The following is a 26,704-nucleotide window of genomic DNA, read 5'->3' on the forward strand; positions in this document are numbered from 1 at the left end:
CACAGACCATAATGGTATCTTTTTCAAAAACTTGCACTTTGAAACCCGCATAAGAAGTTTTCTGTTTTTGGTTGAAAACGGTGTTGTGTAAACTGCCCCTAAATGGAGGCAGATATGAATTACCCTGGTAATCCAGAGTTCTCGCGAGAGCACAAGTTGAATTTGCTCAGCGAGTTACTCTGGTGTCGAGTAATGATGCTCATTAAATATGCCCCTCGATCTGAGCTGCACCAATCACATCGGGTTATCTGATATAAGCGGGCCAGAGGCGAGCTTAACAGATGACGACAGCGCTGCGATGTCAAAGTCATTAGTAAACATTGCAAGATGGCTATGGATGAATACCAGTTGTTTAAAACGGCTTTGGCTGCTACAATGAACGAGTTAGACTTGGCTTTTTATCTAAAAGAGGAACAGAAGACGGCGCTCGAATCGTTCCTTTGCAAGAAGGACGTTTTTGCTGTTTTGCCGACCGGATACGGTAAGAGTATATACCAGTTAGCTCCCCTGGTAGCTAAGCGTAGCGTATGGGGTTTATTGTTGTGATTGGTCATAGTGTTATCCAATTGCGTGCAGTGAGATTTTCAAATGCATGCTTGGTGTACATTTTGATTTCATGGTGACAGTAATACCCAAATACTTAATCACCTTTTTTTTTTACACGCATTTTATTTAGGTCTACTTAAGTACAGGTATTGTGATATAGACAATTAACATGTTTTCTTACCCTGACAAATTCGAAAAAATATTGGGCAACATTATAATCACCAACTCTGTGGACTGGTATAAATATGCTGTGGATACCGGAGATGAATTTCAAACCTAAATAGCAAAATGTTTGTTGGGAAGAAAATTGATGATGCTATACTCTCTAATCTAAAAAAAAAAAAAAAAAAATGGAAATGGAAAATACAGAAATGCTGCAGATGATCCTGGATTTGGCAGCTTCTGACAGTTTTCCCATCCAGTCTGTCATGTTTTGGTTTCTCGTGTCTAGCGTCCTCCTGTCTTTGGAGTCTGATGCATTATGCATATTTTACCTGAGCTGTATCTAAACCCAACACAAATGGTCCTCAAAGAATGAAACGGTTATGCAGGGCTCCTCTTTATTAATTGCATAAAAGGCACAGTTAAACCGTTTTGTCCAAACCCATCTAATCTAAGCATTTCACCGCACCCTCAGATTATTCTCTAAAAGCCTTGAGACTTAAGGCAGTTGAAAAGCAGTTTGTTAATGAGTTCAGCTATCACTCAATGGCAACTGAGGTGCATATTTGAATTGAAACGGCCAAAAAGGAGCTTGCACATCTGTCTGTGAATAAGATGCTTATTTTTTTGTGTACTGTAGGGTGAATTCAGGTTGATTGGGACACTTTTTGCCATTGAGATGACTAGGAAAAAGTGTCCCAATCAAACTGACCTATGTGTTCTTTCTTAGCTCCAGATGTCCTGTAGATATCGCTTTTCCTCACGCAGTCCTGCTACTATCTTCATAGCATCCAGTTTATCGAGTTGAAGTTCATTTCCTATGATCTCCAGTAGTGTGTCATTCACATCTTTTGCCATGTTCTTAGCATCCCTGTAAAATCGTAAGATATTGTTTCATTCCTGGTGAACAAAATGTGGCAGTCCACAATAATAAATGGTAAACAATGGTATTTTGTACCCACCCACAGACATAAAGACAGCCTTTGTCTTTAAGAAGGATGCTGGCAACATTTTTAGCATGGAGAAGCAAGTTATGCTGGACATATGTTGGTCTGTTAACGGTTCCCGCTGCATCGGGCTCATCTCTGGAGAAGCACGCGATCAGATGGCTCAGGGTTCCATTATGCACAAATCTCTCCAACTCCTCTCTGGAAAAAAAATGAGGAGTAATGTGCTTATAACCATGTTTCACTGTTATTTCATCAGTCAGTGATTGTTTTTGCAGTTGTTACGCTAAACTTGTGCATTAAAACATGCAAATGGTACAAATGGCAAATTAGATTCTCTCAGATTTTGCAGTGGTTAAGTAACAACAATGGAGCTCATTAGTGTGTTGCATTTGAAACTCAACTTTTCATCTCCCTCATCCATCTGGCAAAGAAAGTTTATAAAACCTCAAGGCTTCTGTTGTAAATCGTTTCTGTAACAGCTTTTATTTCATCTCTGAATAAATGTTTGGGTGCTATTTCAACCAAAATGAGAGATGGAAAAATGTGACGTTAACGGACAGGGTCAAGCTCAAGGTTTGAGCCACTTTTTCCAATTGCTCTGCTTGTCTGTTATCTTGAATGTTCATGTACAATTTATAGCAAAAAATAGATGTTGTACAACTTTTCAGGTATCTACTACAGATTTCCACAAAAGCTAAAGAAAAAAGGAGGATGACTGAGTGAAATTTAAACAGATGGATGAAGCAAGCGTTAGCACACATCTGAAAAATAGCCGTGTTTAAATGGATCACAAAAACCTGAGTATTGGCACGTACTCTGAATATCACCATTTAAACAGAGTTTCCAATGATCTGAATGCAAAAGAACATCTTTTTTTTGAAGCTTCTAAAGAAAATCTTGACTTCAGTGACTTAGAAAAGTAATAGCACATTGAGTTAAGTTGTGCCGTTTAATATTTTTGTAGAAACAGTAATACACACAATACATTTAATCAGGATTCTTTGATGAATAGAAAGTTCAAATTAACAATTTTTTTTAATATAAATCTTTATATATATTTATATATATGCTGTAATAAAACTACATAATACAAACTATGATTACTGCAGGTTAACCAAGAATTCACCATCTAATTTATGAAATTAACAATCAGGTATTTTTATTGTACATGCTTCATGGCTTTGTTTTTTTTTAAAGGTTTTTGAGTGCATATGCATTGCTTATGGGGTCCATCTGGGAGCCACATCCATCTAAACTGGTCCAGGTCAGCTGACTTTCTGGTCACAGATATTGAATGTTTTTGTTGTTTTTTAAAAAACAGACTTGAGTGATCCTTTGTCCTTTTTCCAGAATCTAAGCCACCCGCTACCCCTCCTCATGTAATCCAAATCCATAAAAACAAAGAGACTCATTGGTGATGGAGGGGCTGAGACAAGTGTTCTTTGTTTCAACAACAATGATTGAAGCTGATTTCACCCTCTTAACACTCATATAAGTATCATGTTTGATTAGAATTGATTGCAGACGCCTTGTTTTCTTTAGCCGACTGCCTGATGGCCAGCCTGTTTGCTTTTTGTGTTTCAGCGAGTGCTGAGTTTTGCAAGCCAGGTTCAGTCACTTTCTCATCTCAAATGCCACTGGCACTTTCTACTTTGCTCATTAAAGCATAGCAGACAATGAGGGTGTTACACAACACAAAACTCATTTCATTGATTGGCTTAATCAATGCAGGGGGGGGGAATAATAAATGAAACCAGAGTGCGGACAGACGTGAATAAGAAATTTGAAACAATCCTTTGATGTTCAGGAGCAGTGAAGGCAAAGATAGATTGAAATGGCGTGTCAGGACCTAGACTTTGAATCTTGTTTTTATTATCTCTTGTGTCAAGTAGAGCCAAGCGCGGATACACCGCTGTGTGCCGCCCCTCGGTCACAACACACACTTAATACTCACCAATCCAGGCACCAATGTCATTAATCAGGACCTTGCGTATGAATTATGACTGTGTGCCTATGGGACAGCCAGACCCCAATCATCTTATATAATGTCTCGTATCATATGGCCCATACTCTCAGAGGGAGCACTTTAATTTCATTGCTTTCCCAATCATTACTCTCAAGGACAGTGCAACAGGAGCCTCTGGCTGATAGCAACCGAGAGGAGACAAGACGCCAAGAGCCTGTGTAAAGCTGGCAGATCGAGTGAAAAATACTCTCAGGTTGCAAACGGGTCAGGATGGAAGAATTGTTGTGTGTGTCTGTCTTGACTCCAATTCATTTTCTAAATCTAATTTTTTTTCTTGTTTTCCAGTGAAAAATATCTAAACATACATAAAACAAAATAACTTTACCTGGGAAACAAAACTGCATCAGAAAATACTGCTTTTTAGAGAATATCTTAAAATTAAATGTACTTTTCTTAGCCTATTATTATTATTATTATTTTTTATCTTTAGGATATAACTAACAAAATATAAGTTGGCAATAGGGTAAAAATTAAGTTGAAGATTTTTTGAACATCACTCTAATAAACACAATTGCTTTAAGTACATTTATATCTTTTTAAAGGGATGGTTCACATAAAAATGAAAATTCTGTCATTAATTACTCACCCTTATGTCATTCAAACACTTAAGACTTTCGTTCATCTTCAGAACACAAATGAAGATCTACGATAACAGCTATGCAACTACCACTTTGACAGATCTTCATTTGTGTTTCGAAATTAAACTAAAGTCTTAAGGGTTTGGAACGACATGTGGGTGAGTAATCAATGACAGAATTTTAATTTTTGGGTGAACTGTCCCTTTAAGGCTGTTTTGAAGTTTATTCTGGAAAATAAGACAGACAACAGATTAAGAAATTTGCGAATACACTCACCTGAAAAGAAAGTCTTTGTCTTTGTGGCGACATCCAAAAAAGAGCCACGTCTCTCCGAAAGTTGCTTCCTGGTTCGTCTCATGTTCTTTCTCTCTGTCAGGTCAAAACAGTATTGCAAAATTGAATATAATGTCTCTATAAAATGAAGTGTTCTAACAAACAGAAGCACTATTATAAAATAGTCTCTATTTAAAATGGTTTTTCATGCTGATGATATCTATAGAGCTGGATGGCCAATGGTCAAAATGACCTAAACTTTACCAAATCAGTACTAAAATAAATAAAGCAATAGAAGCCTTTCTGTAGGTTTAATAATACCGAGTGTAGACTCAATGGACCACTTGCACTGAGCTTCGTGACGCACTTCCGTTTAGAAATAGTATGTCTCACTTATTTCCGGTTATGTTTACTTTCAATGTACTGTGGTCAATGAGTTGAACAAACACCACCTAAAATGAGTTTCCGCAATAAGATAAAAAAATCTGGCAATTTTTATTCACAGGAGAAGGTATATTCTGATGTTTACTGTGTGCAGAATTTTCCAAACTTATCGGAACATGAAGTTTTAATCCAACCCAAGGCCCAAGCCGATCTGAGAAAGCAGCGGGTGTTAAAAATGTCAATGTCAATCTTTTCACTATTTACATGTTTATGCTCAAAATGCTATAATATTCAAAGTAGTTGACTGTCATTGCTCATTGGGGTCTGGTTTGTGTCAAAATTTGCGATCTGTGCATTAAGCCTATTAGACCTGCCACAATCTATTGTTTATAATAATAATAATAAATACACATAAAAAACACCTGTATTGACAAAAATAAGATGAAAACACCTTCTGCTCTAAATTTAATTAACTTTGTTCTTTATTACTGAAAAATCAATTGAATGTAAGCAATATTTACCTATGTACGCACATCAACATTTGAAGTCTGCAAGATTTTTTTGTTTTTGATACAAGTCTCTTTTGCTGGTCAAGGCTGCATTAATTTGATAAAAATACAGTAAAAACAGTAATATTGTAAAAATATTACAATTTAATTATTAAAAATGTTCTATTTGAATTTTCAGCAGCCAGCAGTCTTTGGAGTCACATGATCCTTCAGAAATCATTCTAATATTTAGAAACATTTCTTATTATTGTTGTTATTATTATTATTATTATTATTATCAATGTTAAAAACAGTTGTGCTGCCTAATATTAAACGTTATACATTTTTTCAAGTTTCTTTGATGAATAGACAATTGACAGTAAAGACATTCATAATGTTACAGAAGATTTCTATTTCAAATAAATGGTGTTCATTTTGAACTCATATGTTAAAGGTGCCATAGAATGTGAAATTGAATTTATCTTGGCATAGTTAAATAACAAGAGTTCAGTACATGGACATGACATACAGTGAGTCTCAAACACCATAGTTTTCTCTTTCTTATTTAAATCTCGTTTTTGAAAAACACCCCTGAAAAACGGGCGAATCTCCACATAACACCAACTGTGACGAAACCGATGGGATCATTAATATGTACGCCTCTAAAAATTTGCATATGCCAGCCCATGCTCAGTGCCAGGCGAAACTGCACAGCCGAATCATCAGAAGTTCTGCAGGTGAAGAAACAAGCAGGAGGAGGATCATAGGGAAAATGGCAGATCTATCTATAATCTATCTATCTATAATCGGATACCGCTACAGTTTAATTCGAAGTTGTTTAGTTGCTCTGCCCATTTCACCACGGACTGTTACAACAATATCAAGCAGCCAGGCTTCTCTCGGCGTCTCAAACGGACGAAGGGGGCAATTTCAACTAACGTTATATTCCCGCAAGCGGCAAGTAGGGATTTTATTAACGATAATTTACATTGTGTTATCTAGATCCAGCGCGATATTGTTTTTTCCTCGAGAGACATCATGGCTTGCAAACGAGCGAACGAAGCATGGCAGTTGCTCAGTGTTTGGTTGTACAAATGAACACAAAAATATTTTTTTGCTCCTTCATCCGAGCCTCTGGAGAACCAGTGGGTTATGTGAATTTCTGATGTGTAATTGTTCAAATTCAGACAGATAATCTTTCTTTCAAAGTCGTTCAACACTGTTTATGCATCAGTATATCGCGTTGCAGTGATAAGATCTTCATTCACGCGATCAACAGGCTGTCATCTGCTCAGTGCTCATCACTGAAACCTTTTATGTGATGGGAATAGATCTAAATACTTTAAAAAAAACTTCTCATGATTCGTTAATCCCGATAGCTGTAATAGTAAAAACATATAAAAGCTGTAATAGTAAAAGTTTTCCAGATAGCTCTACATGTAATGCCAGATATTTCATATGCAAGCATGTCAGCCAATCACAGCAGTGGGCAACAACACTGAAGTCTCACAGCAGACACGCCCCTTCAAACAGAGTGTTCAAATCAATGGATGAAATCAGGCTAGGAAATATGCCTTTTATTTCTAAATTATAACAAATTTTGATCTAAAAAGCATACTAACATTATAAGGGCACCCCAGGAAACATTATAAAATAATAAAATAATCCATTCTATGGCACCTTTAAACTCATGGCAACCCTATCATGCCAATATATATATATATATATATATATAATTATTTTTTTTGTTGTTATATATATATATATATAAATATATATATAATTTTTATTTTTATTTTTTTACTATATATATATAAAATTTGCTTATTTTTTTATTTTTTTATATATACATACATACGTACATACATACAAGTAGCATGTGGCGTTTAAATACTCTTTTAACTGCTGTGTTACCACAAAAACACAAAGTCACTCTTCGTAGAGAGAGGGCGTTGATATTTATCTGGATGGGTTCTTTAAGAGCAAGTCCTCCAAAAGATCTGGCTGTGTTCCCAGAATTCCCTACACTAAGGTGACATACAGGTACCAGGCACTATCTGTACCCTGCACCTGCTAAAGGTTGACAGACTTCTCCAAAGAGATAAAAGAGAAGGCGTCGCACAAACACAATCTAAACAGTCTTCGGACCCTGGAAAAAAAACAGCACACTGTCTACTCCACTGCATCTTTACTCCAACATGATAATAGAGGAAGAGATCTGTTAGAGATGCATTACACAGGCCAGAAGCAAACTCCAGTGTCTACTCCTTTAGCCATCTCATCTCAGCCAACCTAAATAAAGCATTCAGAAATAGGTCTGAAACTTTCAGAGGTATTAAAAGAAGCGGAATGTAGAAACACCCAAAGGACTTTCAGGGTGAGATGCCCTTCATCATGCTGATATCACTCAAAACACTGCAGTGAGCAGAGTTTCAGACACTAAGCTCTCTCCATCTGCTGAACGTACAGTTTAACTGCGATTAGACTACTAATGAGCCACAGTGTGGATGAGATGACCACAGGAAAACAAAACAGAGCTTCTCTTCAAACATCTACAATCGGTTATTTTTCATTTCATGTCCTTGCCTCAGTGACCCATCACATGGAATGAACAACTGGCAAGCAAAGCAAAACACTCACTTTTGAGTCGTGCTGTCAGTTGTTATTGTGATGCATCTACATTTAATTAAGTGGCATGTTGAGGAACAGGCAGTCAATAGAATACTAATGGTTTGTTTACTGACTGATGTTAATGAAATAAAACATGCATCTTTTTATACTCCAGGTAGCCTATATGGATGTTTTAGAAGTTGTGTAACATCAATAAACAAAATGATGCCTATAAATTAGTTGCAAATAAATCATGTCTCTTGAAGCAAGTCAGTTGTGCTTGGATGGCAGCCATCTTGGTAGGCAAGTACACAAGTACTTCTACTTGAATGCTGAAAGACCAAATTATACCTCACATAATTTTAACAATTGTGACTTTACGCCTTACAATTGCGAAAACGTCTGAAAATTGCTCATTTAAAAATCACAATCAAAATCTAAATCTAAAACACGATTCAAAATAATTTTAAAGCCTCACTCTGATTTTGCATGTTTTGATTTGTCCACATATTCTTGTTCAAGAAATTACAATGGCTGTAGCATTTATATCACCAAGAAGTGGCCAAATATTAAATGTTTGGCCAATATTAAACAAGGATTTGAGCTGTAAAGTGCAACAACAACAATCACAAGGCACTGGCACCCTCTGCAGGCATTTGCTATAATATGTAATGTACATAAGTTAATTATTTATATTATGTATATTACATTATGTATTTTGACAGTGTTGTTCAATAAAACCATATGAGAACTTGCTTTTGATACTTCATTTTAACCAATTATTATTGCCTCATTGTTATTATTTTAAGTCATTTTAAAGGCTATTGTTTGCTTAAGTCTATTTTTATGACCACAAAAAAAAATGAACGATTAATCGTCAAAATAATCGACTGATTACTCGATTACCAAAATAATTGTTAGTGACAGCCCTAATTGACCCTTCGCAGGGAGCTTGATTGACAGGTGATCTGACCAATCATACTTCGCCATCCACCATTTTGTCCGACAAAGCAGTCAGGAGAGTTAGTAGATTAACATAGGAGGATTTGAATTTGAATTTGAAAAACGGAGTGTACTGACGCCTTTCTGTGGTTAAAACAACATTCCTTTTTGTGTTTGTTCATGTTTATTTGAGGCTATAAATTAACGAAGGAAGAGATGATCGGTTCACGAGCAGCTTTAACTGATGCTCTACATCGATCTGTCACGGCACATTAAAGAGCAACAAAACGGTATTTATTGTTAAAACTTCTTTTAAAAAATGACCAAATTTGAAAGGTGAGACTTTGTTTAATATGTTTAATATCAAACGTAACCGAAAAGTAATCTGCCCTGTCTGTCAGCGTGTTGTCAGTCTCCTCTCTGCTCCACGATGTATTTTTCACTGCATGAGAACATGGTGTGGCATGAGAACGGCGTAGCTTGTCGGACATAGCGACAGTAACTAAGGGGGGCGGGTCTTTGCGAACGGTCAATTGTGATTTTATACCTCACAATTACAACCATTTCTCACAACAGACACTTTATACCTCGCATTTAAGACTTTTAAGACCTCAAAATTCACAGTTGTGACTATTCCTCAAAACCCTGACTTTATACTTCAGTCATGATTATTTCTCACAATTGTGACTTTATACTAGACTGGGTAAACCCAGCCTGATCTGTCTGCGATTTGATTTCGCCATGCAGCTCAGGCTGGAAAGCTGTACATTTATCTCTGCTGCTTCCTTTACAAATTTGCGGGAACCAATCACAAGCTGGCTTATCCACTTGGCACGCTATTGGTGGGTTTAATCCAATCCAATTCCAGAGCCATTACGGCTCTGTCCAATTTCTTTTAACCTCTCGACGATGCTCAATGGCTTCTTTTTAGCTAACAAATCGCTCGAGTGGGTGTAAATACCACTAACTTTCATGTTTTTTTTTTGCATAACCTGCAAAAATTTCTCGATTCCATTGCTGCTTCTGCAAACCGCTGATCAACACGTTTGGTTACACATTTCCTGCCTGGAGTTTTCGAGTTGCTCTGCAAAATGCGTCACCCGGATCATTGGTCTGATTGGTTGAAGGACTATCCAATTGCGTACAGAGTCATTTGAACTATGCCAGATGATCACGCCTCTTTTGCAGTAGAAAATACATAGCAGACTCCTCAGACCAATGTTCAATCTTAAAAGATTGAGCTTGGTCTGGTGATAGCCAGACTAACGTTATACCTCACATTTGCAACTTTCTCAAAATCGTGACTCAATACCTCACTGTTGCAGCTATTCCACAAAAATCATGTAGAAAAGAATGGGCTTCCACACAAAATCAGCAATATAATCTGGCAAAAATGATATTCACAAACACATTCTAGAGCAAATAAACTACCAAAAAGGCAACTGGCTCTGTTTACTGACCCTTGAATTCCTACAGTTGCCAACTGAGCATTAATGATTTCTCCCATTCATTTTGCTATGAGTGGTTTGTCTGCACCCCCTTATACAGCCTCTGAAATAAATTCTCTACTTTCTAGATTTCCTAAAATACTAAAATACAGTTACACAAACAATTACAGCCACTAATTAAAGGGTAAATGAAACAGACAATTCATGGGCAATGTTCTTCAATGAGAGTAATCACTTTATGCATTCTTTCGATTTGAAATTTAATAAACATAACCAAACACAGCCTGTCACATCCATTTCCCTGCAGTCCCACTCTGCAGGAAATGATATTTTGTGAGACAGGGTTAACGTTTTGGATGCTTCTTTTGGTCACGCCCACCTGCTCAAAGCTTGGCTCAACTGAGTTTGGCATTTGAACAAATAGAGGGTCCACAGTAGAGCCATTAGCATCTGGGAGTTCAATATCCAATCTGGAAATGGGCTTCAATAAACTAGCTTTAGTGGAGCTTTATGCTGCCCCAGAGGGGCCGGTACCAATATGAAAAACCTGGATTCCATTTTGTAACACCATGCAGACCAGCTCCCCTCCTGAATACAAATCAACTGTACTGCGACATCGAGGACGACATATCCGCATCCCTTAAAAAAAATGACAGCCTGCAGTTGGGTAGAATAGGAGCTAAAGCAATAGCTGGTACCTTTTCACATGTACAATGAAAGTGAATCAGTGGCCTACTCTGAACATTCGCCTTTATAAATCATACTATGAAATCCTCCTTCTCACTTTCCTCTGAGACTATGCACTGCATTGTGAAGGCAAGGGACATACGTGATATCAGAGCTAATCGTAGTCACTCAGAATAACATTCTCTGACCTTTGAACGGCACACAAAGTGCGAACAAAGAAATGGATGTGCAAAAGCATTTTAAGCCCTTTTATGACATTTAACCACAGTTTTACTTTTTCTGCAGAACATGCAAGTGAACTCAAATGTTTGGGCTGATTGCCAGGACATTGGTATGTTGTCATGTTTCTATGTGGTTGCTAAAGTGTTTTGGGTGGTTGCCAGAGTTCTGAGTTGTTCCGAGTTATATTTATTTAGTGCACTGCTATTCTGGATGGTTGCCTGAGTGTTGCTAACCAATTGCTATAGTGTTCTGCTATAGTGCTATACGCTGGCTAAACGTGCCACAGCAATAATTATGTATATCAAGTCTTCAAGTCTTCACCTTAAATAGTGCAAACTGTATGGGAGCGCTAATTTTAGCTATTTATGGAAATGTTTGTGTAAATGCATGTTGGTTTTATCAGACCTTTTTCTTGTATTTATTGACTTGTTTTAACTCTTGTTCTTAAACATCTTGTGCATTGTACGCTACAATTAGTAAGCAGGAAAATGTGTATTTAAGGCAGCCGTCACTAGAGGAAGGAGGATTGGGGGATGGATCATGGTTTTTGAGTGAATTTGAACAAGGTTATTGTAGAGCTGCTTGAACGCACTGAAACTCTGGCCGCATTAGTTTAAAGGAACACGCCGACTTTTTGGGACTTTAGCTTATTCACCGTATCCCCCAGAGTTAGATAAGTCCCATACATACCTTTTTCATCTCCGTGCGTGCCCTAACTCTGTCTGGCGAAGCACTGCTACTTGGGCGGAGTGATTTGCTCGCAGCACCTGAGAAGCCCCGTGGTGAAGAGCAGAGAGTTCGCTCAGAGTTGGAGTAAATCACTCCACAGAAGTAGCAGTGCTTCGCCTTCTGAGAATATAGTTCCCAGTATGTATACGGTTAGAAGACGGCTGTGTCTCATGTGACCTTGTTATTTGTACACGCTGTGAATATACAAATCACAACATGTAAATAGGAAAATGTTGGCGTTATTTTGTCACTTATTGGGAGCAGTATGCTAGCTGGAGCCATTTACCTCCAGTCTTTGTGCTAAGCTAGGCTAGCGGTGGGTGCGTCCGACAGAGTTAGGGCACGCACGAAGATGAAAAGAGTATATGGACTTATCTAACTCTGGGGGATACGGTGAATAAGCTCAAGTCCCAAAAAGTCGGCGTGTTACTCGGCGAGTACTCGTGCTGTTTTAGTACATAACAGTTCTAGTTTTTAGACTATTTTTATTGATTACCTACCTTTTCACAGCTAAAAGTATTCCTAATATGTTGGACCTTTTATTGAACATAGCCTACTTTTACCTGTTGAAACATGCCTTCATAAGCGCCATCCGAGTTGTTTGTGATGTTTGAGTTGGGGGAGGTGTGACACGCAAAATGGGCATTTGCAAGGTTGTTATATAGCAAATGTGCTTTATTTTTGTAATTCTGATAGCTTCCACTTGTCGCAGAAACTACTTCACCTATAATTTTTGCTATTGTTTTGAAGGCAGTCTTATAGTTTTGTTCAATTAATTCTGTAGATGTCAAATCCTTTCTGCCTAAAGCTCAATGGCAGCCTGCAAACAGATGAATTGGCTTTGTCCTTGTGTGAGATTTTGCCCAGTCTCCCACTTTCTTCACAGCACAATACATTTCCGGCTGTCTGCCTGCTGCCATTGATTTACAGATGAGGAAAATCGAAGCATCCCATGCTGTTTGCTCCTAAAGAGGAAACGCCGAGCTTTGTGACACAAACAATGTCCTGCTGACAGAATGGTGATCGTTATCTTTAATTGAAGGCTGGCATCAAGTGTAGCTGTATTTAGGAGAATCTCAAGTTAAGAACCTTATTGAAACAGTTCAACAGCACACATGTCCATGACTAATCGCTCTTGTATTCTTGCACATTTGCAGATGCTTGCGTCCAAGAATATGTTTTTGTATTTCAGAATAGAAATGTGTAAATTGCTGTCATATCAGTCTTACAACTGAGCAGGCATTTTACATAATAATAACTGTGATAGAACTAAACTTTTTCTTACTGTTAACAGACAGTTCAGAGAAACTGTGATTTTGGTTATATTTTAGGTAATATTCTTCCCTAATATGTAGGGAATTTTGGCCACTACAAGGAAACTACCTCACAATTTAATTAGATTTAAATTTGCTGTATTAGTTTAAATGGTATTGTGCAGTTTGCTTCACTTTTGTCCAGTAGACACACAATAATAATAATGCTATTTTTATTAATACTATACAGAAAATACTACTACTACAACTAATAATAATTTATTATCCACTAAATGCACAAAAATATTAAAGGAATATTATTATTTTTTCAAAACTTAAATATTAAAAGAAGCGAATCTGTCATTGATCTGTGGCTCGGGGCCAAACCAAACATGCTCTGCTGCATGACTGCCTCGACCTTGAGGTTTTGAAAGGTGATGTGGTGTTTGAGGACAACTTTTGTCATTCATCATTAATGTCTCATCCCACTCTCATCGTCCCCCAGACATATCTGAAACATTCATCAACCACGTTTGGCTCGGACACTAGCCCCTGTGATTACCTGTGACCCTCGTGTCACTTACAAACTATTCGTGTACACACACAGCAGGCATCACATCACCGACCGGCCCTGCACCAGGGCAGACGGCTTCATTCATATGTAGTCCTGGCGTGTCACTCTTCATGGGCCCCTGGCACAGAGTATAAATCACACACACTGAGATGACAGGCCTCCACAAGACACCTTTACAGCCAGATCCTGAATTTATGTCCTTCTTCATTGTAACACCAGGGTCTTCAGAAACACTATTAGGCATCACAGATAATGTGACGGAGAGCAGGTCAATAGCACATTTACACTTTCTCTTCCTCCTTCAATCCTTTTAGATTTATCCTAATCACCCTAGAGGTGTTTTATGCTACTTTTACACATGAGAATCAATAAACTTCCTTCCTCTTTTAAAACCTGGTTTATTCTTTTGAAGATGCGTGATAAAAATGTTGTTTTTTTTAACACTTACTGCTCTGTGGAGCATGGAGAGCTACCTCAAATAAAGACTATAATTTTTGTACTGACAGCCATGTTTGTGTCTTTACAATGTGTACAATTTAATTAATTATGCTAAGACCTAATGTAATAAACTCAGTCTGTTCACTTTTTGAATACATTATAAAATTATAGAATTTTCAGCATCATTACTTCAGTGTCACATGATCCTTCAGAAATCATTCTAATATGCTGATTTGGTGCTCAAGAAACATTTCTTATTATCAATGTTGAAAACAGTTGTGCTGCTTAATATTTTATCTTTATGAATAGAAAGTTGAAAATAGGAGCATTTATTTGAAAGAAACAGAAGAAAAGAAAAGTCTAAGGCGTCTGACACACACACAAAGAGCAGACAGTGACAGGGAAACTGAGCGTGTGTGATTAACTGCGTCTGTCCTTCCTCAGGTCAAGTCATACATTTGTGAAAAAATCAGTTTGCCATCAGTTGTCAGAAGTAGTAGTATCTTTGTCATAGTATCTTTCACATTTAAGGGTTCAATGTATTAAATCAATGCCGTTGATCTCTATGAAGTGAAACGTCAGCTTCAGCGTCGATTGAGGCTTGTGATGTGGGTTTCAAAGTTAAATTAATTTCAACACCTTGTTTAATTCATGAATGAATCAGCATTTTTAAGCCTGCAACTGACAGCCTGCAATTACAGGGTATGTTCAGTTTTAAAGTCTTGTAGGTTCTTTAATAAGCTAAAGTATCCTAATATGGATTTTTGCTGAAGCTCTGTTTTTAAAGGCCTATTGTAAAATGAACATTTGTTGTGCTTATTTAATTCTCAATTAAAACAATTACAACATTACAGTAACCAAGACAACATCTGTGGTATTACTTTTATCTAAAAAAATAAAAAAATAAAAAGTTAACAATGACAGTCAACAGAGAACTTACTCTCACTTATGTAAAGCTTGAATGATCGGGATCGGTATTGGTGATGATCATGATGATAAGAAATCGGTAGTCGGTATCGGCTGCAAAAATCCTGAGCATCCCTACTTCACAGGAGTGCCGAATTACAGAGATCATGCAAACATCCACATCGCTGTGATCAAATGCTTTCTTAACTGCTGTTTTCTCACAGCTGTCATTTTTGCTGTGTGTTTATTTTGTTAATGTGAGGACAGCGGGAGGCACATATTTACATATCCATCTAAACGCCTCAGCAGCTGCGGGATGCTCACTAACAGTTGTAACTTCTAACTTTTTCTGCCTATTTTAAGATTTAAATAATTTGCATTTAGTGTGTTTTCAATTTTTTAACAAAGTAGTATAGATTTATAATATTGTCAAGTTATGAGCCATTACATGACCATGATTACCAGCTTACTGATATCAGCAGAATTTTGGAATTCACACAAAAATGTTGCATAGCATTTCACACTGCACACAACACTGCTATTACTACTTAAAATTTCATGACAACTAAAATATGTCAGGAAAAAAGGGTTGAAAAAAAGCCTTGTGATTAACCTTTAAAATGTACCTTTGTTGAAGAAATCCAATGAAGGGGGCCACACCTGTCCCAGGGCCCACCATCACTACAGGAACAGAGGGGTCGGATGGTAAGTGGAAGGTGCTGCTTGGACGAGGCCTGACATGTACCTGGACGTGACATTTAGATCCAATCAATTCCAAGCAGTGATGGGATTGCCTATATTCTGTAATCCTCCACACATCTATTTAACCCCAATTCCATAAATTTTGTAGATAGCATCTAAACCAAAAGCTTTTATGTTGTTGTTGTTGTTGTATTCTGCTGCAAGGATTAGTACACTTTCTCCAGAGCTTATTTCTGCCCAGCTTTTGCCTCAATCAAACAACCCAATTCAGCCAAATCCTCCCAGGGACTGTGAAAAGCTAATTTGGAGGTGAACGGGCTCGCTAATGTGTAATGCCCACAGTGCTAACCTTTGGCAGGGTTGATGTGCCTAGGCACTCTGAAGCAGGTACCGTCCCAAGGGGCTGCAAGATTGAGGAGACGTGATCAACCAGCCAGCCTGTGCACAACCCCGTCCTCGCTGGGTGCTCGGGACATGCAGGGAACTCCACAACATTGAACACAAAATGAACTTTCTCAGGGTGCTGAAGGCTGGAGCTGAGGAACGAGACAGAAAATAAGAGACTAAGTGCTAACAATCTAGAAACAACCCTGAACATGAGCAAGTCGGTGGACCTCATTATCTCTCTCTTAATGGCCTGCCTGTATCGGGCCCTGGGGACCCCTGCTGACCGGACTTTAATATTTCATAGCCCTAATGTTTCTGTGTAGTCTACCAGCATCAGCGTACTGAACATGAGACATTAGTGTAGATGCCCGACCACTTACAAGCCAAAGGAGATGGGCAGAAAACAAATGAAAGTGGCGGGCGGTTCTGAAAGGAATGTTCTTTGCATCCAATGTTTGACTTTGATCACAACAAATAAAGTATCATCAAGCAAGAGTAAGTGCCACATTGAATTCATGTCTGTCCATAATAAACCACACGATATCAAAGGAGGATAGAGACAGAAATAATGACCTAAAACCTGGATATGTCTCTGCTTTAATTTGTGTGTCCAAATATAAAAAACAGGTGTTTCAAACAAGGTCTCTTACCTGGCAGCGGAATAGGCTCTGGGCTGAAGCTTTGGCAAGTGTTCTGTAATAAAGCAGAGGAGAGATCAGAGATGGAGATGGCATTGTGACCTTGAGGTTATTCGACCGTGTCTTGAGTTTCTCTTTTAGGGCATCTCCTCTCTGTTACCCAAGCCTTTGAGTTTATCTATAGAGAGCCAATTTCTCAGAATAGCTAAATTCACAACACAGTGTTTAATTTAGTTGGTCTTTTTAGGGCAATATTGAAGTTAAAAGCAAGTACAGTACATATAATCAATTGAAAAGTTAAGATTTGTTTTAAAAGATACTAATAAAGCTACTTGTAAACCAAAATATCATATAGGCTAATAATTCTAGGCCAACAATAGGTCAATAATTTAGATTTTTTTTTTTTTGCATTCATTTGGTTTCCAAAATCTCCCAACAGCCAATGGATTTTGAACATATAAAGTATCTTAATATTCACCAAAGAATCTTTTTTATAATGAGTAGAAATGTTTTTGAGCACCAAATCAGCATTTTAGAATGAGTAATAATGCTGAAAATTCAGCTTTACCATCACAGGAATAAATGACATTTAAAAAAAAAAAAAATCAAATAGAATAAGAGTTATTTTAGTTATAATCAGCAGCACCCCTGTCATATCAGCATAGCCCATATCATTGACCACTATTACAGATATGGATGAACTGATATTTCTGCACCTTTTTGTCTAAAACTGCCCAGTGGCCCTTAGAGAAAACAGGTGAAAATGTGAACAGGCACAATTTACCATTCAACGATAGAATCTTCAACATGCGGAAAAAGGGGCATGCTTGTGAAATTATATTGGTTTAATTGAATCTGATTTAAATGCAAATGACGATGGATGATGTAGACAGAAAAAGTACAACTGAATTACACACTCACTTAAGACTCTGGAAGCACATCACAGTCAAAACTCTTGTATTAGAGTTTCCTAGTTGTGCCTTAAAGTCCCAAACCAAAGAAGAAATCCCACCCTTGGTTATTGACACATTAATTAAGAGGGTTTTCCTATTCTTAATGCAGAGGCTGTGAGGCTATTTAATGCAATTCTCATATTCTACATAAGAAATTGTTTCTACAGAGAAGCTTCTGGTTCCTTTCCTTTCGGTTTGTTTTTCCGTTTTCAAATTTTGCAGTAATACCAGTTGCAGGAAGAACATACTGTAATCGCTTACAAAAATATTACAATGTTAAAAATTTATAATACATTTGTTTAGTTATTCCAAACAAATGTTTATGTGTGTTTAAATTACTATTTTTGAATTTGGTTTCACACAATAATATTAAGTTCAGTGCATTACTAAGTTAAGACCTCATACCATTAGTTACATTATTGCAAAAGGCTTTTTTACACTGAACAAAATGTCCCTTGTTAAAGAGAAGCCACTACCTATGTGCTTTTAAAGGGATAGTTCACCCAAAAATGAAAATGCTGTCATCATTTACTCTCCCTCAAGCTGTTCCAAACCTGTATACATTTCTTTCTTCTGCTGAACACAAAATAAGATATTTTGAAGAATATGGGTAACCACATTGACTTCTATAGTTATTTCCATACTATGGAAGTCAATGGGGTTACCCATATGCTTTCAAATATCTTATTTTGTGTTTTTCAGAAGAAAGAAATTCATACAGGTTTGGAATGACATGAGGGTGAGTAAATGATGACAGCATATTCATTTTTGGGTGAACTATCCCTTTAAAAGCACATAGGTAGTGGTTTCTCTGCTAAAAAAAAAAAAGTGTTTAAAATTCCCCTTCATCAGTCAACAACTGACATACAATTTTCTCCAATTCACCGAAATGATGAATCAATTTGAAAATGTTCATTTCAAGCACACCATATGTGGATGCCGAAGGTCCTCGATATTATCAATTAATTACAATCAAACATTCAATACAATGAGCAGCTGTTGCAATTACAGCCTCTCATCACAGAAACAAATGCATCAAAAAGGCACATGGTGTTTTGGTGAAAAACTCTGCACTTTAAATGTCGGAAAAAGCCAGGAGAGAAACAGTTTGACTGATGACAATGATCTTACTATCAAGAACACACCAGTGCAGAGTGATTTTAGAAATAAAATTAATGTGCTGTCAGACGCTGCTGAACCAGCATCTCTGTCGATTTGTGCCATGGAGAATGACCATGTTAATTCTTAATTTGCCAAAGTCGCAGTAATATTCATGCAGATTAAAACTTTACATGTACACACATCCAATGCAACAATCCACTGGCCACATCCGCATAAATCAGTGAGGGTCACTGCATTATGATTACCCTGCAGTTCGCCATATCTTAAGCATGCTATGCAATAATAATTTCAGCTATACCAGCTGTTTCTCAAAATCAAGGTGACTGCACATTTCTCACCTTGATGGATAATTTTATTGCATTTCACAGCAGAGGCTTACTGTACAACAAAAAAAACGACAGATCCACCAAATATTTTTAGAAGAATTATATAAGGTTTATTATTACAAAATATCATCTTTGTATTGTCAAATTCAATTACACGGCACAGTGATTTCTTATACAGTGTGCAAAACTTACACTACCAGGCGGACAGCAAATTATTTTTATTTTTTTAAAGAAATTAATACTCTATTTGGAAAGGATGCATTAAACTGACCAAAAGCAACAGCAAAGACATTAATAATGTTGCGATTTATATACAAAAAATAAATGCTGTTCTTGCATTGCATCAAAGAATCCTGAAAAAAATGTATCATGGTTTCCACAAAAATATTAAGCAGCACAAGTGATAATAAGAAATGTTTCTTGAGCAGCAAATCAGCATATTAGAATGATTTCAGAAGGATCCTGTGACACTGAAGACTGGAGTAATGGCCTTCACAGGAATAAATTGCATTTTAAAATATATTAAAATAGAAAATAGTTATTTTAATTTGTAATAGTATTTTTGCAATAGTACTGTTTTTACTGCATTCTTATCAAATAAACACAACCTTGGTGAGAATGAGACTTCAAAAACATTTTTAAAAAAACTTGACCCCAAACTTTTTTTATGGTTTGAGTCAAAAGAGTGTTTTTAAAGAGCAATCTTATGTCTTTATATAGACAAGCACATTGTTCGCAACTAGCATCATCCACTCAAATTGCTGAACCCAGTAATAACACATTATTATTATTTTTCCCTTAAAATGGCACTTAAGGCCTTGAATATAATTAATGAGATGATTAGTTATCTTAATTGACAGCCTTCATTTTTAGTTTATATTTGATGAATTTATCATTCTCTTTGTGTGCCCTAATATGCTTTGGTTAGACTCTCAATACAGCTATTGCATGTTTAAAATGTATTTTTTTCAGAGGCTATACTTGCAGTTAAAGAACAGTATTTTGCCTTTAAAAGGAGAGCAAAAAAGCAAAGCTGGACCTCTGAGCCGATGTTGTTTTACTGCCATCTGGTGGTACCGACACTGCAAACACTTCCAAACATCAAGCACATTTACCATGCAAACTGCATATGCTGATATGAAATGTATGAAATGCAGAAAACATCCCCATTCCAGTAAATTCAAAGCAGATCACATGTGTTTACTGACCGAACAGGAGGCTGAGCGGAGGTAGGCAGGATGGGAAGGCCTGAAGGAGATCCAGCACACATACGTTGGTGTCCCTGATAAAGCTGTTGTAGTCTGCTGAGCCTTCTTTGCTACACAGTTCCAGAAGCCTTCTTTTCTCTGAACCGCTCCGAGTGAAGTCCGCCAACGCTCGCACAAACGCCTGAAAGCACAAGAGAACAGCATAACTGGGTCTGTCCAGGAACTTCAGACAACAGCCCCATGAAAGCCAATCAAATCATCCCCACCGGTACATCAAAAGCACTGTTGCGTATAAAGTAAGCGCTAGTGCTAAATCAAAGGTTTAGAACTTCAACAGCACAGAAACTATAAGATTAAATAAGGTTAATAACACAAAATTACTTTTTTTGGAATGCTCCTTATCTCCAAACCCCAGGTGAGAATAAACTGCAACGAGCTGTTCTGTGGGATGTGAAGTGGAACCTTTGCTGCTGTAAAAGAAAATAAATGCATTTATTCAACATTTCAAGTTGTTCAATCTTAATCTAGTTCTCTGAATTGTGGGCAGAATACATTATTTTATCTCTTGCACAGTTTGAGGAAAATGTTCCCGGTATCACTGATTGTGTCAACAATGGCTGCAATACCTTTCTTACTGCTGTTTTTGAGCAAGCTGACTTGAACGGCACAATTCCTTTGCATTTGCAGATCCAGTCTGAGCAGCAACTCTTCAACTTCACTAGCTCTGTTTGGACAGAGAATATCAAACGAGTCTCCGGGCTGATAAGCAACATCCTGCTCCTGGAGATACAACATTTACATTTACTTAGAGACCAAAACAAGAGGAAAACATAAACATGACTATTTGACTGATCCAAACCTATGTTCTGAACTAAACTTTTAAAAAAGCGTTACTGCAGTTATAGGGGTATACAGGGGTAAAATTGGATGTCTTGAGCATGTGTGTGTATATATTATATATACACTACTGGTCAAAAGTTTTAGATCGGTAAGATTTTTAATGTTTTTAAAATAAGTATCTTCTGCTCACCAAGGCTGCATTTATTTGATTAAAAATACAAACAAAAACAGTAATATTGTGAAATATTATTACAATTTAAAACAGCTGTTTTCTATGTGAATGTATAGTAAAGTGTAATTTATTCCTGTGATCAAAGCTGATCATTACTCCAGTCTTCAGTGTCACATGATCCTTCAGAAATCATTCTAATATGATGATTTGATGCTCAAGAAACATTCATGATTATTATCAATGTTGAAAACAGTTTTTTACATTTTTATTTCATGATGCTATAATGAATAGAAAGTTCAAAACAACAGCATTTATCTGAAATCTAAAGCTTTTGTAACATTTAACACTACCGTTCAAAAGTCTGGGGTCAGTAAGAATTTTATTTTTATTTTTTGGGGAAAGAAATAAAATAAATCAATACTTTTATTCATCAAGGATGAGTTAAACTGATCAAAAGTTACAGTAAAGACATTTATAATGTTAGAAAATATTCCATTTTAAATAAATGTTGTTCTTTTGAACTTTCTATTCATCAAAGAATTTTGAAAAAAAATTGTACACAACTGTTTTCAACATTGAAAATAATAATTCATGTTTTTCGAGCATAAAATCAGCATATTAGAATGATTTCTGAAGGATCATGTGACACTGAAAACTGGAGTAATGATGTTGAAAATTCAGCTTTCATCTGAGGAATAAATTACATTTTAAAATATATTAAAATAGAAAACAGTCATTTTAAATTGTCATAATATTTCACAATAATACTGTTTTTGTTTTTTTGTTTTTTATCAAATAAATGCAGCCTTGGTGAGCAGAAGAGACTTCTTTTAAAAACATAAAAAATCTTACCGATCTAAAACTTTTGACCAGTTGTGTGTGTGTGTGTGTGTGTGTGTGTGTGTGTGTGTGTGTGTGTATATATATATATATATATATATATATATATACACACAGTATAGATAATATACATATATAATACAATATACATAATATATATATATTTTATGTTAGATTACTTTTGTCATCATCTAACGCTCAATGAAAGATAATCAAAAAAAAAAAAAAAAACTGTTAAATGTAATCTTTAGCAAATTCCAAAAATGTTTAATAATAATGTTGTGATGCCTAAATTCACTTGTGGCATTTAAAATGATTGATTTTAGTTTTTAGTGTACTTAGGCAAATTATTTAGGCAATTTAGAATAGAATTTTATTATTATTTATTAATTTATCGGTATTAAATGTATTCTATACATTTCTTTGTTATCGGTCATAATTATAAACAATTATATATAAATACAAATAATTTGTTTATTATTAAAATAATTATCAGCTCATTTATATCAGCCAGAATTTTAATATTGGTGCATCCCTACTTAAATAAACATGAATGAATATGGACTTACCGAAATATCAAGCTCCAGTAAGATGGAAGATTTCACTGCATCATCTTGAGTTAATTGAACTGCTTTTGAAATGGACACTTCATGATAACCGTCTTTACCAGATGGGACTGTCTCCTGTGAACGGAGGATTTTTATTAGCACAATAATAGACACAGTTAAAGAAATTATATTTTATATCATACCATCTATACCAGACAGTGGTTTTCAACCTTTTTGACTCAAATGCCCCCCATTGTCCAACACAGTTATTCAAAGGGCCCCCCAGTGGATTATTCATAAAATGCATATGTTCCTAAATCCATGCTTACATAATTTGTTGCAATGATTTTACACAAATGGTAACAGACAGAATTCAGAGATTCTGTTTCTTTCTCGTGTTTCATGAAAAAAGACACACGGTATTTAAGATTAATCTCTATACTCTACAAATGTTGATTTTCCATGAAGTCCATACCCCTTCAGTTGACGCCTGCTCCAAAACAACCTCAAGATATGAAGGGGGAAGTGCAGGAACTTTAAGAACGGACTCTGACAATGGCGGAACAGATTGCTTCAGAGATGCAACCAAAGTGGTAGAGTGAGTCTCTGCATCACTGCTGTCAGATGTAACAGTTTTCTCATTTTGTGAGTGTACTTCACTCAGCTTCAAAAGATGAAGATCAACTTCTAGATCTGACTTGTTTTTTTCCTGGCCGGATGCATTTTTATGATTATTGTCCTGTGTACAGTCACTACGGGCAGCGTCCGTTTGATTTGAAGCAGACATGCCGGAGAATGTTTTTTTCAGAGCGTCCCAGAGTCCCTCAATCCAAGGATCCACCACTACTTCAAGTCTGGAAAGAAAAGAGTCCCAGAGTTTGACAAGGCAATATATCAGAAAATCGAAACTTTTTTATATTGTTATTCAACATTCATGCTCACCCAGTGCCGTCATCTGCATGCCCTGTGGCATAGAAATGTTTAGCACCAAGTCGCTGCAGAAGGCTGTCAATGGTCTTGCCTCCGTTGCAGAAATTTGCATAGTTTGTATCTCCTAGAGCTGCATATATAACAGCATTAAAAAAGTGCTGATGGGTAGAGCTCACGCTTGCACAACAGAAAGACCATCTTACCTAACAGTGCATAACGCAGATGGGAGAGGTGGTCGTGCGGCAGAGATTTATTCTTGATCTTTCTCACAAACTTCTGAGCAGTGTCTGGAGGATCACCATCACCGGTTGTGGAAACCACAAAAACAACTGGGCGGATTTCACTGTCCACGTTGTACTGGGGATGCATGGGAATGCACAAGTTGCATCAGTCAGTTCTGATATGTGACTGTCCCAGATTTGATATCCATGAAAGTAATGGTAAGAAACACACCTTGTCCTGGTTGCTCAAACAGCTGATGTCAGCTGTTAATCCATACTCAGCTGCTTGTTCGCAGATCTCTTCAGCTATTGACTGAGCCTGACCGCGCTGAGATCCATACAGTATCAAGAAGCGAGCAGCGACTTCACACGGCATATTATCATAGCTGGACAAAAGGAGTTAAGATGTTGAAAATCATTTCTGCATGTTGTGAAAACACTCTTAGAAAAAAAGAAAGGTACAAAAGTGGTCACTGGGGCAGTACTCTTTCAAAAAGTTCACCTTTGTACCTTATTTACCCCTAAAGTGTGCATAAAAGTACCTAATGGTAGATTTTACAACCTTTTGAAAGGGTACCGTCTCAAAAGACTCACTGTATATGATCAAATTCTATGGTTTTAAGTATCAGGACATAAAAAAAATCATCTGGTGTTAGCAGGTCTTAAAATGAGGTAAATACAACCTCAAATGAACAACAACACATGACATATTACACAGTGTCATTATTTATTTAACAAAAATAAAGCCAAAATGGAGAAGCCATGTGTGACAAGCTAAGTACACCCAATGATTCAGTTGCTTGTAGAGACACTTTTAGCAGCAATAACTTGAAGTAATCATTTTCTGTTTGACTTTGTCAGTCTCTCACATCGTTCTGGAGGAATTTTGACCCGCTCTTCCTTACAACGTTGCTTCATTTCTTTGAGGTTTCCGGGCATTTGTTTATGCACAGCTCTCTGAAGTTCCCGGGACAGAATTTCAATCGGGTTGAGGTCTGGATTTTGACTGGGCCAGTGCAACACCTTGATTCTTTTCTTTTTCAGCCCTTCTGTTGTAGATTTGCTGGTGTGCTTGTGATCATTGTCCGATTGCATGACCCAATTTCGGCCAAGCTTTAGTTGTCGGACAGATGGCCTCACATTTGGCTTTACAATACTTTGGTATACAGAGGAGTTCATGGTCGACTCAAAGACTGCAAGGTGCCCGGGTCCTGTGGCTGCAAAACAAGCCCAAATCATCGCCCCTCCACCACAGAGCTTGACAGTTGATATGAGGTGTTTGTGCTGAAATGCTGTGTTTGGTTTGCAGCAAACGTGGCGCTGTGAATTATAGCCAGACATCTCCACTCCACGTCTGTCCAAAGGACATTGTTCCAGAAGTCTTGAGGTTTGTTCAGATGCAACTTTGCAAACCTAAGCCGTGCTGCCATGTTCTTTTTAGAGAGAATAGGTTTTCTCCTGGCAGCCCTTCCCAACATGTCAATTTTATCCAGTTTTTTTTCTAATTGTACTGTCATGAACTTTACCATTTAACATATTAACTGAGGTCTATAGAGTCTGAGGTTCAGTTCTCGGGTTTTCCACAATTTCTCTGAGCATTGCATGGTCTGACATTGGGGTAAATTTGCTGGAACGTCTTCCTGAATAATCTTCCTTACTGTACAATAATAGACATCAAATTGTTTGGAAATGGCCGTAAAACGCTTTCCAGATTGATGGCAACAATTGCTTGTCTAGATCATTGCTGATGTCTTAACTCCTTGGCATTGTGTTAATCTTAATACACACCTGAATGCTTCAGACCAGCAAACTGGCAAAACTTCTGGTCAAACTTCTGAACACACTTGCCGATGATCAATTAATCAAAGCCATTTGATTACCCTCTTCATTCCTATGGAAGCAGTAAGGGTGTCACACATGGCTTCTCCATTTTGGCCTAGTTTTTGTTAAATAAATAATGATACGGTGTAATGGCATGTGTTGTTGTTCATCTGAGGTTGTATTTACCTAATTTTAAGATCTGCCAAGGACCAGATCATTTTTTTTATGTCCTGATATGTAAAACCATAGAATTCAATAGGTTATCTTTTCTTTTTCACATGACTATATTTATATATACATACATAATATGATGTTTATGGAGCAAAAACAAAATCTTTCACATGTGTAAACTGGAATTAAACAGCTCCAATCATGTAAGTTAACTATTTACATAAGCATGTGGAAATGCCAAAGAAATCAAAACAGTCTGCTATTTCATTACAGTTGACAGTGCTATGTTAAATACATCAACAACTCTCCAATCATCGAAACAAATGTCAGTCACAAATATCAAATGTGAGCGGTGGGATTGAATTAATAGAATTTACCTTGAATTTACAAATGACAACTCCAGCCGCGTCTTCGGTCGAGAAACATACTGAATTTCTCACTTTCATGCTTTCATAAGTATGAACTGGTGGAGCAGGTAACCGGATACCACGTTACTGTGGACTCGCACATGGTCTTGCAGAAATAAACTATTTGTAAATAAAAGATATACTAGTCAATAATAAACCTCAATATGTCTAGTCAATCTGTATGGAATATAAATCTGTGGCT

The 26,704-nt window shown here is 36.9% G+C and overlaps 1 protein-coding gene across 2 annotated transcripts; it reads right to left on the bottom strand.

The window, feature by feature from the left end:
• Positions 1 to 659: 659 nt before the first annotated feature.
• On the bottom strand, positions 660 to 26,613 carry mtrr (5-methyltetrahydrofolate-homocysteine methyltransferase reductase). Of its 2 annotated transcripts, XM_084102959.1 has the most exons (16): positions 26,473 to 26,558; positions 25,892 to 25,994; positions 24,336 to 24,489; positions 24,086 to 24,239; positions 23,895 to 24,012; positions 23,428 to 23,806; positions 22,974 to 23,087; positions 21,179 to 21,332; positions 20,934 to 21,022; positions 20,553 to 20,733; positions 16,956 to 16,998; positions 16,268 to 16,454; positions 15,843 to 15,961; positions 4,539 to 4,631; positions 1,671 to 1,856; positions 660 to 1,579 (listed from the first exon to the last, which is right to left on the bottom strand). In XM_084102959.1, the coding sequence occupies exons 3-16, from the start codon at positions 24,477 to 24,479 to the stop codon at positions 1,435 to 1,437; spliced, it is 2,106 nt and encodes a 701-aa protein (XP_083959085.1). In that variant the 5' UTR covers positions 24,480 to 24,489; positions 25,892 to 25,994; positions 26,473 to 26,558; the 3' UTR covers positions 660 to 1,434. The 2 variants fall into 2 exon arrangements, with proteins under 2 accessions (XP_083959085.1, XP_083959084.1); XM_084102958.1 differs by lacking the exon at positions 25,892 to 25,994 and having other exon boundaries at positions 26,473 to 26,613.
• Between the last annotated feature and the right edge of the window lie 91 nt (positions 26,614 to 26,704).

The sequence above is a fragment of the Abramis brama genome (assembly GCF_963993115.1).
Source record: "Abramis brama genome assembly, chromosome: 24".
NCBI classification, from domain to species: Eukaryota; Metazoa; Chordata; class Actinopteri; order Cypriniformes; family Leuciscidae; genus Abramis; species Abramis brama.

Excerpts from the sequence above, each read along its gene's own strand:
- mtrr (XM_084102958.1), bottom strand. The coding sequence starts at position 24,479 with ATGCCGTGTGAAGTCGCTGCTCGCTTCTTGATACTGTATGGATCTCAG. Across the intron at positions 24,240-24,335 it reads GTTTGAGCAACCAGGACAAG|TACAACGTGGACAGTGAAAT; the intron begins GTGTGTTTCTTA and ends ATGCATCCCCAG. Across the intron at positions 15,962-16,267 it reads GCACATCAACCCTGCCAAAG|GTACATGTCAGGCCTCGTCC; the intron begins GTTAGCACTGTG and ends TGTCACGTCCAG.